At 46.6% G+C, this 16,638-nt stretch overlaps 1 protein-coding gene across 2 annotated transcripts; it reads left to right on the top strand.

Annotated features, from left to right (window-relative positions):
* Nucleotides 1–2,713: 2,713 nt before the first annotated feature.
* Nucleotides 2,714–5,615, top strand: LOC125524393 (50S ribosomal protein L19, chloroplastic-like). Of its 2 annotated transcripts, none has more exons than XM_048689447.1 (6): nucleotides 2,714–2,873; nucleotides 3,234–3,386; nucleotides 3,491–3,682; nucleotides 3,787–3,873; nucleotides 3,952–4,085; nucleotides 5,128–5,615. In XM_048689447.1, exons 2-6 carry the CDS (start codon nucleotides 3,249–3,251, stop codon nucleotides 5,228–5,230), a joined length of 654 nt encoding a protein of 217 aa, XP_048545404.1. In that variant the 5' UTR covers nucleotides 2,714–2,873; nucleotides 3,234–3,248; the 3' UTR covers nucleotides 5,231–5,615. The 2 variants fall into 2 exon arrangements, with proteins under 2 accessions (XP_048545404.1, XP_048545405.1); XM_048689448.1 differs by having other exon boundaries at nucleotides 2,753–2,999.
* Nucleotides 5,616–16,638: the final 11,023 nt, after the last annotated feature.

Below are 16,638 nucleotides of genomic sequence, written 5' to 3'. Positions count from 1 at the left end.
GATTGATCTCAAGAACAAACCTAATATGAGAAGAACTCGGATTGGTGGTGGATATATGGTTGTGGTTATATGGCAGCGGTGGTGGTATATGGTAGCGGTGGTGGTATATGGATACAGATTGGATATATGGATACGGATTGGTAGTGGTATATGGATAAGGATTCAGAGCGGTGGCGGATAAGCAAAAGTGGTAGATGGGCGATGATGATGGTGCGGCGGCGGCGTGACAACTTATGACCAGAACTCGAAACTCTAAAAGACTAGACTCTAAGACCAGCAACTTGACACGACGATGCAACCGCAAATTCAACAAAGCAAAAACCCGAAAAAGATTATGCAAAGGCTCAGATTGGTTCGGATATGATGAACTAACCCTAATTTTTTTGTGTGGCTTTTTCGTGGACTGTAGGTATGAAGAACAGACTCGATCTAATCTACGAAAAACTGTAAAATCTCACAGAGCAACCTGGAAATCTGATACCACTTGATAGAGGCAAAGGTGTCCCGATGTTTCGATGAGATGGTGGCTATCGTTTTCTGTGGGAGTCGACCTTGACGATCCGACTACGAACGTGCGAGACGTCGCGCCTTAGCAATCGCTAAACCAACTTCCGAGGGGTTATTGACCACGCCGGAGCACGATCAACCTGACCACGAGGGCCTGTTTCCTGCGAGCAAACGAAGAACAAGCAAGAAACTGAGATTGCAATCTGGATATTGCGAATATAAGATGAAAGCTTTATTGATCAAGGTGGGGTTCTGTGACGTCTTGGTCTGGTCGTTGGACACAAACGAAGTACGCGAAGTTGCAGCTACGGGCGAACTTTTAATCTAAACAAAACTCAAAGTCTAAACGACGCCCTAAGGGCTGTATATATGGAGGAAGAGAGGGGAATTTCGTGGCCCTTGAGGGTGGGGTCCGAAACCAACCCTAACTCTTGTTTCCCCACACATACGGACTCTAAAAATAGCCTATACTTAAGTATTTCAAAATTACATGGGCCTGGCCCATTAATAAGGTGACGCAGCACCTAGAATAGCCTATGGACGAATATTATGAAGTGGCATCTTGTATATTTCGTCCATGGCTTCATGCACTCCTTATGGCGGCTTCAAAGTCCTGAAATCATCACTTGTAACTCCGTTCTTGATCCCCTTGCGCATGCCATCAACTTCATGCGTGTTCTTGCTCCAATGTTCATCCTTCTCCAAGCTAGGCCCTTCATTTGAAAGCAAAACAAATATATCCAATTTAGGCAGCATCATAATCTCATGAACATTAGAATCATTACCAAGAAACGAAAGTACCTGGTAATTTAATTGGCGTGCGCGAGCTCTAGTAATTGGTCCAGTATATGTAACAGTAGGGGCTGTGGGTGTAACAATGGTATTGATGTCCTCATCACACTCCCTGCTGTAGTTCTCAATGTCGAGGTGTGTGTGGGCTCTAGATGACGGAGAGGTGCCCTAGTAATTACTGGGTACTGATAGATGCCCCGGTAATTACTGGCAGTACTATGCGTGGTGCCATGTTTATCTCCCTGGGGGAGAGAGATTTTATACGGTGGGCCTGGCAGCTGCCTGCTGGGCTATCTGGCTGGCTCGAAATCGAGCCACCTTTGAGAAGAAAATGATCAAAACTCCTTTTGAGATAGTCTTTTCCATGTGCTCTTTCTTGCTTTATTGGACATGTCTGCAGCAAGGAGATGATGCTAAGAAGTTACGCGCAGGCGCGGAGCAGATCAGGGCGGGGACCATGCAGATGATGAAGCTGTGCGAGGCGGCCAGGCAACCGATCACCGGAGAGTGATTCTACTAGGAGCTACACGCTGAAGTTTGAAGCCTGCTGCTCTTCGTTGCTTCGATTAGTATGATAGTTTGGTCTGGTGGTGTCAATTTGGTCCATGGCAGGTCGGTTTGTGTAATAGCTAGTTTGACTTTAAAAGATATTGGTGCTGCTCAGGTTTTCGCCCCATGGCACTCGTCACGATGTCGGGCGAGTGTGGTGGGTTTCCTGGTAGTGCTTGAACTCGCTTTTCCCCTTTTCCTTTCCTTCTGAACATGTTTCTGAAACTGTTGTATTTCCGTTCGATGCAATGGAAAGGGGCCAAAAAGCCCAGTTCAAAAAAAAGGCTGACGGAGAGGTGGTCGATCACATCCAAACTACTAGAGAGCCAAACGCAAAGAGCCGAAGGGAGGCACTCGGTTATTGTGAAGGAGATTGTAACACGGGCAAGAGAGTTTGCTACATGTGATATCACTTTTGAAGGACGAGCATCGAATTGGGAAGCCCATAGTCTTGTTAAATTTTCTAGTTCTTTATTTCTGTCGCCATGTGTGGCTGGGGATTCTCCACGATCCCCTCATTATTTCTGTAAACCTTGCAAGTATTGAATAAAGTGTTGGTTTACCGCTAAAAAAATGCTATTTTGGGGGTAATATATAAAAAATGAATAAATAATAAAAAGGTAAACGGGCCGTGCCGTGCCAGCATCGTGCCCAACCTCGTGGCCCAGGAACGGCCCTTGGCGTGCCACGTGCTGGCACGGCCCGATTACCAAGCTACCGCAGGCCATGCGCATCGGGCCAGCACGCCAGGACCGGTCCATTTGGCCAACAAAGGATCGATGACACTGATGGGTTCGGCCGAGCGGGAGAAATCAGGACGGTTGGCCACCATCCAACGGCAGGAAATCCGGCTCGTGCTTTCTTTCACCCGGGTGCGGGACGTTACTGCTCCAGGGCTTCAGGGTTCAGGCGAGGTGCGACCCGGGACGACGTCCGCCTCCCCCCTTCATCTCCGCCGCCCCCCCTTCATCTCCGCCGCCGGCCAGATCTCGTGCCGCCCCTTCTCCTCTGCCCCCCTCGGCGAGGTATTCCCCTCCTCCCCTTCCTTTGTTCCCCCGTTCGCCAGTCCGGACCCCCCGCAGGTCTCAGCCTTCTCTGGCAGGCGGCGCGGTAAACCCCAGACGGAGATTTCCCCGTGGGCACCCTGTGGGGTATAGTTTCTTCGCCGCAATCTATCCCGTACAAAACTTAATTCCTCTATCCATCCAGTTTGTTGTGGATTTGTTTACTGCCCGGACGCCTGGTGGAGCACTTCCTAGTACTGAAAAGATTTTGGGGCTCAACTGAACTCTGCAGGGTTTATCCTGTGCTTGTTCGTTCATGTATTGCCTGAGGAATGGAGTCTTCGCTCAACTTTGATCCCAGCGTGTGCATTTTCTGTGCAGAGGACTGGTCACAGGATGCAGTCTTTGGCGCGGACAGTCTGTCGAGCCGGAACCCGTGCCACGCCTCTGAAGCTCCTGGATTGCGCAGCTCCTAGAGTTGAACAGTCGTTCGCGGAACCCCTGAGGCCTTGCAACTGGATTCGTCAAATTGTGGTGCGTGTGCCAGTGTTTGTATTGCGGATACAAGTCGCGGGTTTGTGATCCTGTGTTACTAATATGTCCTGGTCATGCCTATCGGATTGTATTTTGATCTGCAGAGTCCAATCATTCCACACGACGGTGTTCAGGCATATGGTTTCTGCACGAGGGCTTTGGCGGTGAGGGGGTTCTCGACAGTGGGAGCTGCCGAGGTTTCTGTTGAGGATGAAGATTCCAGCTCTCCCATGGTTGAGCACCCGCCGCGGATTAAGTTCAAGAGGCCCGACAAGACGGCCAGGCACATTATGAATGTAAGTTAATGTGTTATTTCCAGCAACGGTATAACTTCTGGTGACAAGTTACGTTACGATGATCACTTAAACAACCTAACATATCTGTTACTTGAGTTTGCCAGATCTTAAACAAAGAGGCAGTCGACAAAGTTCGTACAGAGAGGACCATTCCTGATGTACAGCCTGGATGTATTGTTCAAATGAGAGTGGTAAGTACTAAGTAAATGCGTTCTTGCCTTGTTGCTGTTCATTCATATATCTGTTGTTCTGATTCTATGTATAAACAGCAAGTTCCTGAGAACAAGCGACGTGAGTCTACATTGAAAGGCATCGTCATAGCAAGGCGCAATGCTGGGATCGCTACGACTTTCAGATTGCGTAGATTAGTAGCTGGGGTTGGAGTTGAGTCTGTCTTTCCACTGTAAGTGACACCAAATTTGTGCTTCTCTCTGATAGACATTGCTTCGTTTCTGAGCTTTCCACGTGCAAATTAGAACTACTTCTTAGTTCTGCACTATTGTGTTTCTGTGAGAATAGCTTGTGCATTCACATCTGGTTGCTCTCTGTTCGTTAGCATGACAGAACAATCCATATTTGTTGGTTGTGCATGAACATTTTAATCTGTGTGATTATAAGGAAGACACCCACACATCACTAATTCATTACGCATGCACACCTCCATGTGAGGCATATCTTCTAATCACATGCAAAAACGATAAAGACCGGGGATAAATCTGTGGATCTCACTAAATTCCTACTTATCATGTTGCTGCATACATCTTATTAGACATATATCAAATTATGGATGCACAGTTGCCATATTAGAAGTGTAGTTTGCTCGGCTGAACTGAAAATTAGTATTTCATTTTGATTTTATATGTTTGTCTCTAAGCTATTTGTTGCCTTCTTGATATACCTGACATTATCTCATCTGCCATGAGAATGATGGCACCACCTTCATTCTTGTTACTAATAGCTGTAAATCCATGACAATGAGTACTATTGTCTAAACCATAGAATGCTATGTATCTGGTTAATGAGCCCTTAAGTGAACCATGCAAGATGCTGGTAGTATTCGAGACAAAACACATAGTTTTTCGTTACCATTGTACAGAATTGATTGCTTGTGCTGTGTTAGCATTTTGTTACAAATGGAGCTTGTAGTTTCATACATTTGTGCATCCAGCTATGGTTAAACTACCTTTCATGCGTACATAGCCTTTGTCCATTCCGTGTCTGCTGCTGGAATACATTGGAAGAATGGCATAAGTAGGATATTTCCTATGCGCTCTCCTTTTGTTTTTAGGATTTGTTCACTTTTGTTCCGCAGTTAATTTCTTCAATCTTTCATTACATAAAAAGCTGCCTTTAGTTGTTGAAGAAGTCAAACATGAAAGATACCATCGCATCATACTTGTTTCACGCGGAATATTTTCCTGATGCCATTTCTCTTTTGCATTCAGGTACTCGCCAAACATCAAAGAAATCAAGATCTTAGACAGGAAGAAAGTCAGGAGAGCAAAGCTGTATTACCTGAGGGACAGAATGAATGCACTCAAGAAATGAGGCAGCATCGGCTTGGTTGTTGCCATTTTGTTTCTGATGTGGATCTGCATGGCTTTCCTAGTGGCTGCAATTCGAGAAGCCCAATGCTTACTCCCAGCTCCTAGAACTACTGTTTCGGGTCACCATGCCTGGTTTCTGGGGCAAGCGCCAGCAGAAATACGCTTATGTGATTTGAAATTAACAATGTGGATCTGTCTCCTTTTATGTTTTTAGCAACTAGTGTAATGAGAAAGAAATAAAAATGCTCTCCTTTTCTCTAACTTATTGCTTAAGTTGGAGAAGCTTGCACAAATTTTGTTCTACCGTTGGACCATTCCTTGCTGCTATCAAGATGGTTGTGTTGCACACAACTCAAAGTAGCCGAAATTTTCATGTATAACTTTGATGGACTGTTTGTAATGCAAGAAATTGGAAGGCTAGTGTTCCTGTGCTTTAGAAATGGCATCTTCAGATATTCTTCTTTGATCAGTACTCCGTCCGTTCACATATATAAGATGTTTTGGCCATTCACAAATATAAGATGTTTTGAATATTTCAGTATGAACTACAAACGGACTGAAATGAGTGAATGAACACAGTAAAACACTTCTATATACGTCCAATCCAGAAAAAAGTTAGATCATCGCATCGACTTTTATTCATTTTGATGACAAGTATTTCCGGACGGACATCCACTTTTACCTTTGCAGATACTAACTGGGAGGTGCGAAAATCACCAGTGTTAATGAAAGAAATTATCGAGATTAAGTCTTGGAGTGTAAGTTGGAAGTTGACTCGTGCAGTAGTCGAAGGTTGAATTACTTGAGTGCAAATGTGCAATGTTTTTAACTCCAGCCCATTGAAAAAAAATAACGGAAATATTGAAAATCTGAAGAAAGTCTGTAATAACATCTGCAGAAAAACTCGTGCAGTAGTCGAATGTTGTTTTCCTTCTTTGAGTTTCGCGTTCACATCCCAGCTTTCCAGCAACTCGCTTGCTTCCTCTGGGCCGGCCGCCTCCGCCCTACTCCTCCGCCGGCGCCGTCGCCGCCGACCGCAGCCTCCTCCCGCCGGCCGCCGCCTATTTCCCGGAAGGGAAGGAAGCCTTCCCCGTAGGCGTCCGCCCGCCCGTCCTCCTCCCCCCATCCGCCTCCACTCTGCTGGACTGGCGTGGAGCGAGCGAGGTCCCTCCCCTCTTCCTTCGCTGGTAAGTAGTATAAGCCCTAGCGCTTGCTTGGGTTGCTGACTTGCTGTTCGTTTCGCTCTGGACCTCTGGCCTGCTTGTTGCTGTGAACCATAGACCCCGACCAGATCGATCTCAGTTGGCCCCATTTTTCCATCCCCGCTCGCGAATTTCCCCATTTCGGTGCCTGTTACCCTGAATAGCATCGCCGGTGCCAGCATTCCTTTGGAGAAGAAAAAGTGGAGGGGTTTAGCTTGAATCGTTCGGCAGCAGGGGAGCCCGAGTGTGTGATGTGGGTAATTACTAATTAGTACTCCTTCCGTCCAAAATTCTTGCCTTAGATTTGTCTAAATACGGATGTATCAAGTCACGTTTTAGTATTAGATACATCCGTATCTAGACTAATCTAAGACAAGAATTTTGGGACGGAGGGAGTAGAATTATGTTGAAATTCGTTCAGTTCAGTTGAGGATTCATGTTATTGTGGTGAAATTCAGGTGTCAAATCTCTGCCATACTCACGAATGTTTTGTGTCAAATGATCTCTGTAGCATATGTTGTTCTGAAATTATGGAGGTTGAGATGCAGTGTTATCCTTTTCGGCTCATTCTTTTTGTATTCTTGATTATTGCAGCCCTTCGCCGTGCCGAGGAAATCTGGAACTGTAAGTTGAGCTTTGGTACTCTTGGATGGAGTTCTCATCAAGTGAAGACCATGATCTTGTTGAAGATTTCATGGATGTTGAGGATGATACAGGCACCACTGATGTTGATCAAGGAACTAGTGTGATGTCTTCCCAGATTCATTGCATTGATCCTTCTGAGGGATCCATGTCGACTGCTGTAAATGAGCTGCTTCCGGCAGCTGACGAGCTGGGCAAAAATGCGGAACCGTACTTGGGCATGGAATTTACGTCTGATGCAGCTGCACGTGCATTCTACAATGCGTATGCACTAGGCCTTGGGTTCGGCATTCGTGTTGCCCGGTCCCGCAGTGAACGGCGAAAAGGTACCGAGGTACTTGTTATGAAGCGTTTTGTGTGCATGAAAGAGGGACATCACAAGAAGAAGAAGGATGTTGACTCTAGCAACAAGAAAAAGAGGAAGCGCCTCTCTATACGGGAAGGCTGCCCAGCAATGATGGAGGTGGTGAGGAGGGGCCCAGAAAAGTGGGTCATCACGAAGTTGGTGCTCGAGCACACTCATGTCATTGTTAGCCCAGACAAGGTGCGGGAGGTCCAGCTCCTTCGCCTCTCTGGGAAGGAGCATGCGGACCAATTGCAGGAGGCGCGGAGGAATGTGTTTGGAGACACAGGTGCATCTGGTCTCTTCACCTACCTGATGAGAAGGCAGTCGGAGAACTCTGGTTTTTTCTATAACGTACAAGTTGACGGTAGAAACTGTTTGAGGAATGCAGTTTGGGTTGATGCAAGATCTAAAATGTCATACAAGTACTTCGGAGATGCTGTTTACTTCGACACTACTTATACTCAAAACGAAAATATGTTGCCTTTTGCTGCTTTCACAGGCATGAATCACCATGGTGATTGTGTTGTTTTTGGTTGTGCGCTTATCTTGGATAAGACAGAATCTTCATATGCTTGGATTTTTGAGACATGGCTGACAGCAATGGATAAGCGGCTGCCATTTTCATTTACAACAGATGAAGGCAAAACAATGACAGAGGCAGTTGCCAAAGTATTTCCTCAATGTTTCCATCGTCTTTGTAGATGGCGAGTTCTTTCTAAATGCAAGAAGAAATTATCTGATGTCTACATGAGATTTCCTGAGCTCCATAACGAGTTAAAAAGATGTGTCAATGAGTGTGATACCGTGCCTGTTTTTGACATGTTCTGGGGTTCTATTCTCGACAAGTATGGTCTGAGGGAGAACACTTGGTTGCAATCACTGTTTGAAGCAAGACATAAATGGGTTCCTGCGTACCTAACAAGCTCCTTCTTTGCAGAATTGTCACTGACCCGTAGAGCAGAAACGATCAGTGGGTTTTATAGGAATAACTTCAGTACAAGAGCTCCCCTCCTTTCTTTTATCACTACATTTGATCAACACATAGACAGATTGTATATGAATGAAGCTCAGAAAGATCTTGCCTTGTTTCCTCCTGAACAACTCCTGAAAACCAATTCAATCTTGGAAAAACAAGCAGCGAGCATCTACACCAGGGCTGCATTTGAATTTTTCCAAACGGAGTTGATTGAATCACTGCATCACTATGCTGTGAAGGTTGAGGAAAGCCCTTATGAAGCCAAGTACTATGTTGAAAGAGACGGTGATCCTCCTACCAGGCACACTGTTGTCTACAATGTTGCCGAGAAGAAGGCTTGGTGTGACTGCTGCAGGTTTGCTTTCTCGGCGATATTGTGCAGGCATGTGCTGGGAGTATTCATCTTGGCTGACATCGACATGATTCCGGAGCCATGCATCACGAAGCGATGGACAAAAAAGGCAAAGACAGGGCCAGTGTTTGTTGGACGCATCCTTGAAGATGAAAACCGGCACACAGATTCTGTGACTTCGAGGTTCAGTGATCTCGTTCGCGACACCATGAGGTGTGGAGAGAAGGGAGCTCTATCAGAAGGCTCCTTCAAATTTGCAAAGGAAGTACTGCGCAAAGCCTATAGAGAAATAGATAAACTGACCAAGGCTGGTCCCCAGCAAGTTGGCAACAGATAACATCAGTGGCCTTGAACATTGCTACCAAGGATGAAAACATGGTCTATTTCTGCTGTGCTACCATGAGCAAGAGCTTGCGCTTGCCGCCGTACCATGTCAATGACCAATGGCACTTTACCTTGTAAGTTGATGCTGTAAATCCAATCCTATTGACCTAGTGTTGGCCAAGTGATGAGTGCTGGCTGCTGCTGCTGCTGCTGCTTGCGATGTCACAACACAAACACTGGTATAGTGCAATCACCATTGTAGGAAACATTTACAATTTTATTTCGTGTGTCAAAATATCTAGCAAACCTTAATTTTTCTTGTGAATTTTAAAAAATTGAGCAACGTTTACAGGAACTAGGGTCCTATATGAACCTTTTGCGAGCCTGACCAAGCCAAGCCACGAGCCGGCTTGGCTTGGCTCGGCTCAATTCCACCCCTAGTTTGGACCATTTACTATAAAGATGACATGTGTGATGTTGTGGTCTTGATTGAAGGGGTGAGGGCCATCAATTATAACCAACCATAGATGATAAACAGGTTCTTGGTATTACGGGCATTAAGGTTCCATAAATGATGTTGGATGCAGGTTTTGTGCTCATGCATCATCTAAACTAACTGAAGAGGGGCATATCATTCAAAAAGTGAGAAGAATCTGACATAAAAGATAAATGGTTGGAAGATGTGAGCCAACGTGAAAGACTAGGGTAACTTGAAATGCATGCTCTAACTATGACCCACTCCCAGCAACCAGAGAGGTGAGGAACCCCTGGGCCGTAACACCACCACCTAGCAATGCAGTATTCTCCCGGTTGGCTTCTATTCAGGGATCACTTGAACTCCATGGGATCACCATCAGAACCAGGGAAAACTTTGTTGACACAGTGGCTAGGAACTGGCCGGTTGGAGCCAGAAGACGTGGACGATAGCGATGTGAGAAACAGATTGCTTCCCTAGAGAAGAAGGTGATGAAGAGGGCTGGACAACTAACCCAGATCTGGCCTGACAAATCCGGGGAGACCTTACCTTACCAGCTCCCCGACGAAGCCAAAGTTGACTATATACACTTCGTCGGTTGTAGGAGGAGCCCAAGGACCAAAACACCAGTTCACTACGCTAGACGACGCCTTCGAAGACCACCTGCCAAACACAAACACACAGCCAGATCCGCCGCTTCGGAAGAGCAACAACCAGACGAACCCCCTCCCTCTATCTCTAAACAATAACAAACTCTGTAAGTTAGGTATCCAGTTTTCTGCAACTGTTAACTCGCTGAGAGCATAATGATAACCAAACTTGGTATTTCCCTGTCGTACTTTTACATAATACCCATCTCGTCCTCATTGAGACTCGTTGAAGCTGGTATGATCCTCCTAAGTGTAGTTCCTTCATTGTTCAACCCCCTGCTGCAATACCATGGCCGATAGCATCACCTAGACCTTGGTGCTCGCCTTCCTCATAATTCTTCCAAGCCTTGTCGTCGGTATGCTTCAGCCTTGTCTCATTGCTTCTCTCTCATTACGGGGTTCTGCCTCTTGGCATTCAAGCAGCCAAGACACCTTCCTCTTGCTACCACCTGCTGGAGTTTGCCGCTGCATTGCCAGGTTATGGTCCTAGCCTGCCATGCCATGGAGAAGATAAACATGAGTTGGGTGGAGCCAGTCTGATGAGAGCCGCAACCCTACGTACTTGTTTTTGTGTGAAATTGAATAACAAATAACTACTATCTAGAAATTTACTGTAGTAGATTGACATGTGCACATTGTACTGAATTCAGATGTCGAATATTTCGAATACTCTGTGCTTATTTCATGCCTTCCTGGCTTTCTTGAGTTTTGCTCCTGAAAACATAGCTTTTTTTTTTACATTGGTGAGTGTCTGTCCTTGGTTTTACAGGCAACTGAGTTACGTTGGAAGGAGGGCTCTCTTGAGAGTGGTCGACATCATCTCTTAAAGGTTTCTCCCTACTATCCTGAAAATACTGTTCTCAAGTATTTGCCCTTGAGTCAAAGCTTAGCACAGTCACGGAGCTCCTGATTTGCTAACCACCTATTATTATCCTGCAGAGTGCAGACTAATCACTCGTATATTGCTGATGAGAGAGTAGGACGAGTGAAGCCTGCCGAAGGAGTGGAGCTGTGCCTCTGCCCTTCTCAAGGGAAGGCAGCTCAGATACTTGCTGACCACCTGCCAAAGGAGCACTCGGGTAGTTAACCGAGCCTGGAGCATCCATCGTCGGAGTCGTTGTGTGGCGAAGACCCCATGCCTCATCTAGGGTGCCCAACAGGCAAGAGGACTCCAAGTGGCAGGCTGCCACTTCTGGTTCAGCTATGCCCATGATCTCTCAGCCATCATCTCGCTCTTCCAATGCTTCTCATCAGGAAATTGTAACCGCTGATGTTCCTCCTGGCTTTGGTTCTGGTGTTGTTAGGGATGATGATGGCCTACCTGAATACAATTCTGTCAGCGTCTCAAACTCATCTACCTCACGCTTCTGTCCCGATAGAAGACTGAGCGAGGGAATTGGTTCGTAAGTATGGTGACAGACCTTCTGCAGCCCAGCCGTGGAAAGGCGATGGCAACGATGATGATGACATGCCAGAATGGGATCCGTATTATCAAGGTAATCTCCAGCAAGCGCCGATTCGGCAACCACGTTACCCTTATCAGCAGCAGATGCACTAACATTCCATGATTCGGCAACCATGAACCAGGGTCTGATGGCATGGTATCCAATCCACGGCAGTTTTGTGCAATCTGCAAGCGTCCGTTTTGATGGTTGCCTCGTCCTACCCGTCGATTCCATTGTTAGTTTGTAAGTCCGAGTTGGCTCAGGATAGAGTGACTCCGAGTCCGAGGTGAGCATGGATCGCATGCCATCATGCCGATCCGAATTGGCTTAGAAGTTAGAACTGAAGATCCGGCCGAGAGTTCACCGACCTGCCGATACCCATAAAAGGAGTCTCCAGGGCATACAGGAAGGCAACAACAGCCGCCGCGTCCTCGCAATCCAGATCAAGGCGAGCGCGCCGGGAGACCGTCGTCGTGACCGCAAGAAGGAGAGCGCGTCGGGGGCCGCCGTCGTAGCCGCAAGAAGGAGGCGACGAGTGACAAGGAGATGACGGAGGTGTCGCCGGCGGAAGTCTTGCTGGGCAGATTGGGCAGGAAGCTGTCAGCACCTCAGCTCCACTGGGCGCTGCCGAGCCAGGCAGGCGCAAGATGAAGAAGATAGAACTAGGTGGCGACTGAGTCAAGGCGAGTAAACGGGCTAAGTTGGGTTGGTGGGCCATGGGCCGTCTGGGTGCGAGCGTGTGTGTTGTAATGGGTATATATCCCCACAGTCTGTACTGGTTTGGTATCGAAAAAGAAGGAAATGAAATAGGCTCCGTCCTTCCTCTCCTTTCCCTGCTTTCCTCTGCTCCCCTCGATCTTCTTCTTCCCCAAGTCCCAAATCCTAGGGTTTACCCAAGGCAAGGACGTGACAGTTGGTATCAGATTGCCTTGTCGATCCGTTGTTCCCCGCTGCCTTGAGATCAGACTGTAACATCGACCGATCGGTTGTGCGGCTGCTTCGGTGGCTGCCTGTAAATCCGAGATCGGTGTTGGTCTGGTTCAGAGAGGGTGACGACGGCTTCGTTCAAGCTGAGCGCGCAAACTAAGCATCTGACGGAGGTCATGGCAACGTTCGAGGAGCGCGTACTCAAGGAGCTGGCCGCCCTCAAGGAGATCGGAGAGAAGGTGTCGCGCATCGACGAGATCAGCGCACGACTCGACGACCTCGACACAAAATTCTCCGAGCAAGTACATCGCCTCGATCAGGTACAAGCAAAAGTCGATCTATCAGTTACTTCGATTGGGGAGATTCACCAGGAACAAGTCCATGTCGCACGGGTGATCAAGCAGTCCCACAGCACTCGGGATGCAGAGGTAGATCGCTTGGCGCAGGCAGGGTGTTTGGCGGCATCTCCGACGGCAGTATAGGCAGGGTCATCAGTTCAGGTGCCACCACCTCTTCGCCGACCATTTGACCCAGGCAGGACTCCCCCATCACCGCGTCCCCCTGATGAACAAGGTTCCAAGCGGCCCTGGATGCCGAAGATGGAGTTTCCTTGTTTCGATGGTGAAGGGGTTCGCATTTGGTTGGATAATTGTGAGGTATATTTCCAGTTGTATCAGATTCCAGAAGGATTTAAGGTCATGTCCGCCTCACTGCATTTGCAAGGGAATGCAGCTCATTGGTACCAGGCAAACAAACACACTGATGGGTGTTCCGATTGGCCGCGCTTCAAGACATCCATATTGCAGGAATTTGATGTCAACATACATCGTAACTGTTTGCGTGAGCTGTTGTTGTTGAAGCAAGAGGACTCAGTACAGCAGTACCGTACGATGTTCAGTCAGTTGGTGTATCAAGTGCGGCTATATGATGCAACGATTAGTGAGACTATGCTAGTCACTCAGTTTATGCTTGGTCTTAAGGAAGAAATTCGAGCAGCGGTGGAAATACAATTACCTCACACGGTTTTATTGGCTGCTGAATATGCTCTAGTGCAGGAAGCAGTCTTGGAGAGACAGAAACTACAGGCTCCTAAAGTTCAGAAACAATGCTCTCCTTCCAAAATCACTGCCCCTCGTCAGGATAACACAACTAGACCTCAGTTTGCAGCTGGGAATCTTTGGCGTGCCAAACAACTCAAAGAGTTCAGGAGAGCCAATGGGCTCTGTTATAGCTGTGGAGAGAAATACAGCCAGGGACATATGTGTGCCCCAAGCCACCATTACAGTTAAAAGCATTGGAAGCCCAGGAAATTGAAGGGAGACTATCTGATGAGATGTTGAATGCTATCACAGTGGAGGAAGCTGTAGATGATGTAGCAGCATACTTGTCAGTCATTGCCTTGGCTGGGTCTGACAATCCCAAGACCATCAGATTGAGAGCTTGGGTAGAAAACAAAGTTCTGTTGCTGTTAGTGGATTCAGGAAGTTCACACACATTTATTGACAAACAATTGGCCGACAAATTGAAACATGAGGCAACTACTCTGAACAAAACCCTCACAGTCAAAGTGGCAAATGGAGAACAGTTGCAATGTAACTCTGAACTGCAAGGGTTACAATGGTGGATCAGTGGGCACACCTTCACATCAGACATGAAAGTAATTGATCTGGGTGGTTATGATGCAATATTGGGCATGGATTGGTTGGAGCAATGGGGAGCTATGACCTGTCATTGGGAGGAGAAATGGTTGCAGTTTGACAAACAAGGCCAGCAAGTAAGACTTCAGGGCATTGTTGAGAAACAACAAACAGAGCTACAAGCCATCACCATGGACCAGATGCTGAAATGGCAAAAGGGCAATGATATTTGGGCAACTGCAGTGCTGTCCCCATCTTTACAAACTGAAGATCATGTGGTGCCTGAGTGCATTCAAAAGACACTTGCTGATTTTGCAGATGTATTTGAGGACCCGAAACAACTTCCTCCCCATAGAGTGTTTGACCATGCAATATCTCTACTGCCTGATAGTACACCTGTCAATGTGAGGCCTTACAGATACAATCCACAACAGAAGGATGAGATAGAAAGACAGGTGAATGAGATGTTACAAGCGGGACTGATTAAACCTAGCATGTCTCCTTTTGCCTCTCCAGTGTTACTAGTGAAAAAAAAGGATGGCACATGGAGATTTTGTGTGGATTATAGAAGACTGAACACCATGACCATTAAAAACAAATTTCCAATGCCTATAGTGGATGAGCTCCCGGACGAGTTGGCTGGAGCTAAATGGTTTTCCAAGCTTGATTTGAGAGTTGGATATCATCAAATAAGGATGGTCGAGGCAGATGAGGAGAAAACTGCTTTTAAAACCCATCATGGACAATATCAATTCAGGGTAATGCCATTTGGGCTCACAAATGCACCAGCAACCTTCCAGTGTCTGATGAATGTAATATTTGGCAAACATGCCAGGAAGTTCATTTTGATCTTTATGGATGATATATTAGTGTTTAGTGAAACCTTGGAAGATCACCACCAACACTTACAACAAGTCCTGCAGATTTTGAGGGAAAACCAGCTTTATGCTAAGATGAGCAAGTGCTCTTTTGCTACCCAGCAGTTGAGCTATTTGGGCCACATTATCTCTGACAAGGGTGTTTCTACAGATCCTGAGAAAACGAAGGCAATGGAGCAATGGCCTCAGCCCACATCTTTCACTGAGTTGCGAGGGTTCTTAGGGCTTACTGGGTACTATAGGAAATTTGTGCCCCAGTATGGCATTATTGCTAAGCCCCTCACGTCTATCTTGCAACAAAAGACATTTCTCTGGAACCCTACAGCCCATGCAGCTTTTGATCAACTGAAGACGGCCATGTCATCCACACCTGTATTGGCTCTCCCTGATTTCTCTCTGCCATTCAGCATTGAGACTGATGCATGTGACACTGGCATAGGTGCAGTCCTCAGCCAGCAGGGCCATCCAGTGGCATATTACAACAAGGCACTTGGGGTCAATAACCAGAAGTTGCCTACCTATGAAAAAGAATTTTTGGCAGTAATGATGGCAGTGGATAAGTGGAGATCTTATCTCAACATGGGGCCTTTCATCATCAAGACAGATCATAAGAGTTTGTGCAATTTAGAAGAGCAGGTTCTGCACACTGAACTACAAAAGAAAGTATGGCAAAGTTAGCCGGTCTACAGTTCAAGTTCCAGTACAAAAAAGGAACTAAAAACAAGGCAGCTGATGCTCTTTCAAGAGTGGGCCATGTGTTTGCAATTCATGCCGTGTCGACTGCTCAGCCTTTGTGGTTGCAGGAAGTAATAAATTCCTATACAGTAGATGACAAAGCTCAAGAACTGCTCACTAAACTGGCAGTATCTCCAAGTGCAGAACCAGACTTTACTTTGACTCAAGGCTTACTTAGATACAAAGGAAGAATTTGGGTGGGAACTAATTCAGTGCTACATACCAAGCTCATCGAGGCCTTCCATGCATCCCCTATAGGAGGTCATTCTGGGATTCAAGCAACGTATCAAAGAGTTAAGAAGCTCTTTCACTGGAATGGCATTAAACAAGATGTTCAGAACTTTGTGCAACAATGCCAGGTCTGTCAGCAAGCAAAACATGAAAATTGTAAGTACCCAGGCCTGCTTAATCCACTTCCCGTTCCTGCTCGGGCTTGGGAGGATGTGACTATGGATTTTATAGAAGGACTGCCCAAGTCCAATGGTTTCAGTGTGATTTTGGTGGTGGTGAACAGATACACCAAATATAGTCATTTTATTCCACTTAAGCACCCCTACACGGCTGCAACAGTTGCTCAAGTGTTTATGCAAAACATAGTGAAACTGCACAGTATGCCGTTAACAATCACTTCTGACAGGGATACCATTTTCACAAGCCACTTTTGGAAAGAAATGTTGACTATTTGGGGCCCCAAACTGCAGATGTCCACTGCTAGACACCCTCAAACTGATGGTCAATCAGAGAGAGTGAATCAATGTCTTGAAATGTACTTGAGATGTGCAGTACATGACTCTCCCACTAAATGGCACAACTGGTTAGT

Source organism: Triticum urartu, chromosome 7 (assembly GCF_003073215.2).
Source record: "Triticum urartu cultivar G1812 chromosome 7, Tu2.1, whole genome shotgun sequence".
Lineage (NCBI taxonomy): Eukaryota > Viridiplantae > Streptophyta > Magnoliopsida > Poales > Poaceae > Triticum > Triticum urartu.
The sequence above is the reverse complement of the archived record's forward strand: the minus strand, read 5'-3'. Positions and strand labels throughout refer to the sequence as shown.

Coding starts and splice junctions, on each gene's coding strand:
- LOC125524393 (XM_048689447.1), top strand. CDS start 3,249: ATGCAGTCTTTGGCGCGGACAGTCTGTCGAGCCGGAACCCGTGCCACG. Junction 3,387..3,490: donor ACTGGATTCGTCAAATTGTG/GTGCGTGTGCCA, acceptor TTTGATCTGCAG/AGTCCAATCATTCCACACGA. Junction 4,086..5,127: donor GTTGAGTCTGTCTTTCCACT/GTAAGTGACACC, acceptor TTTTGCATTCAG/GTACTCGCCAAACATCAAAG.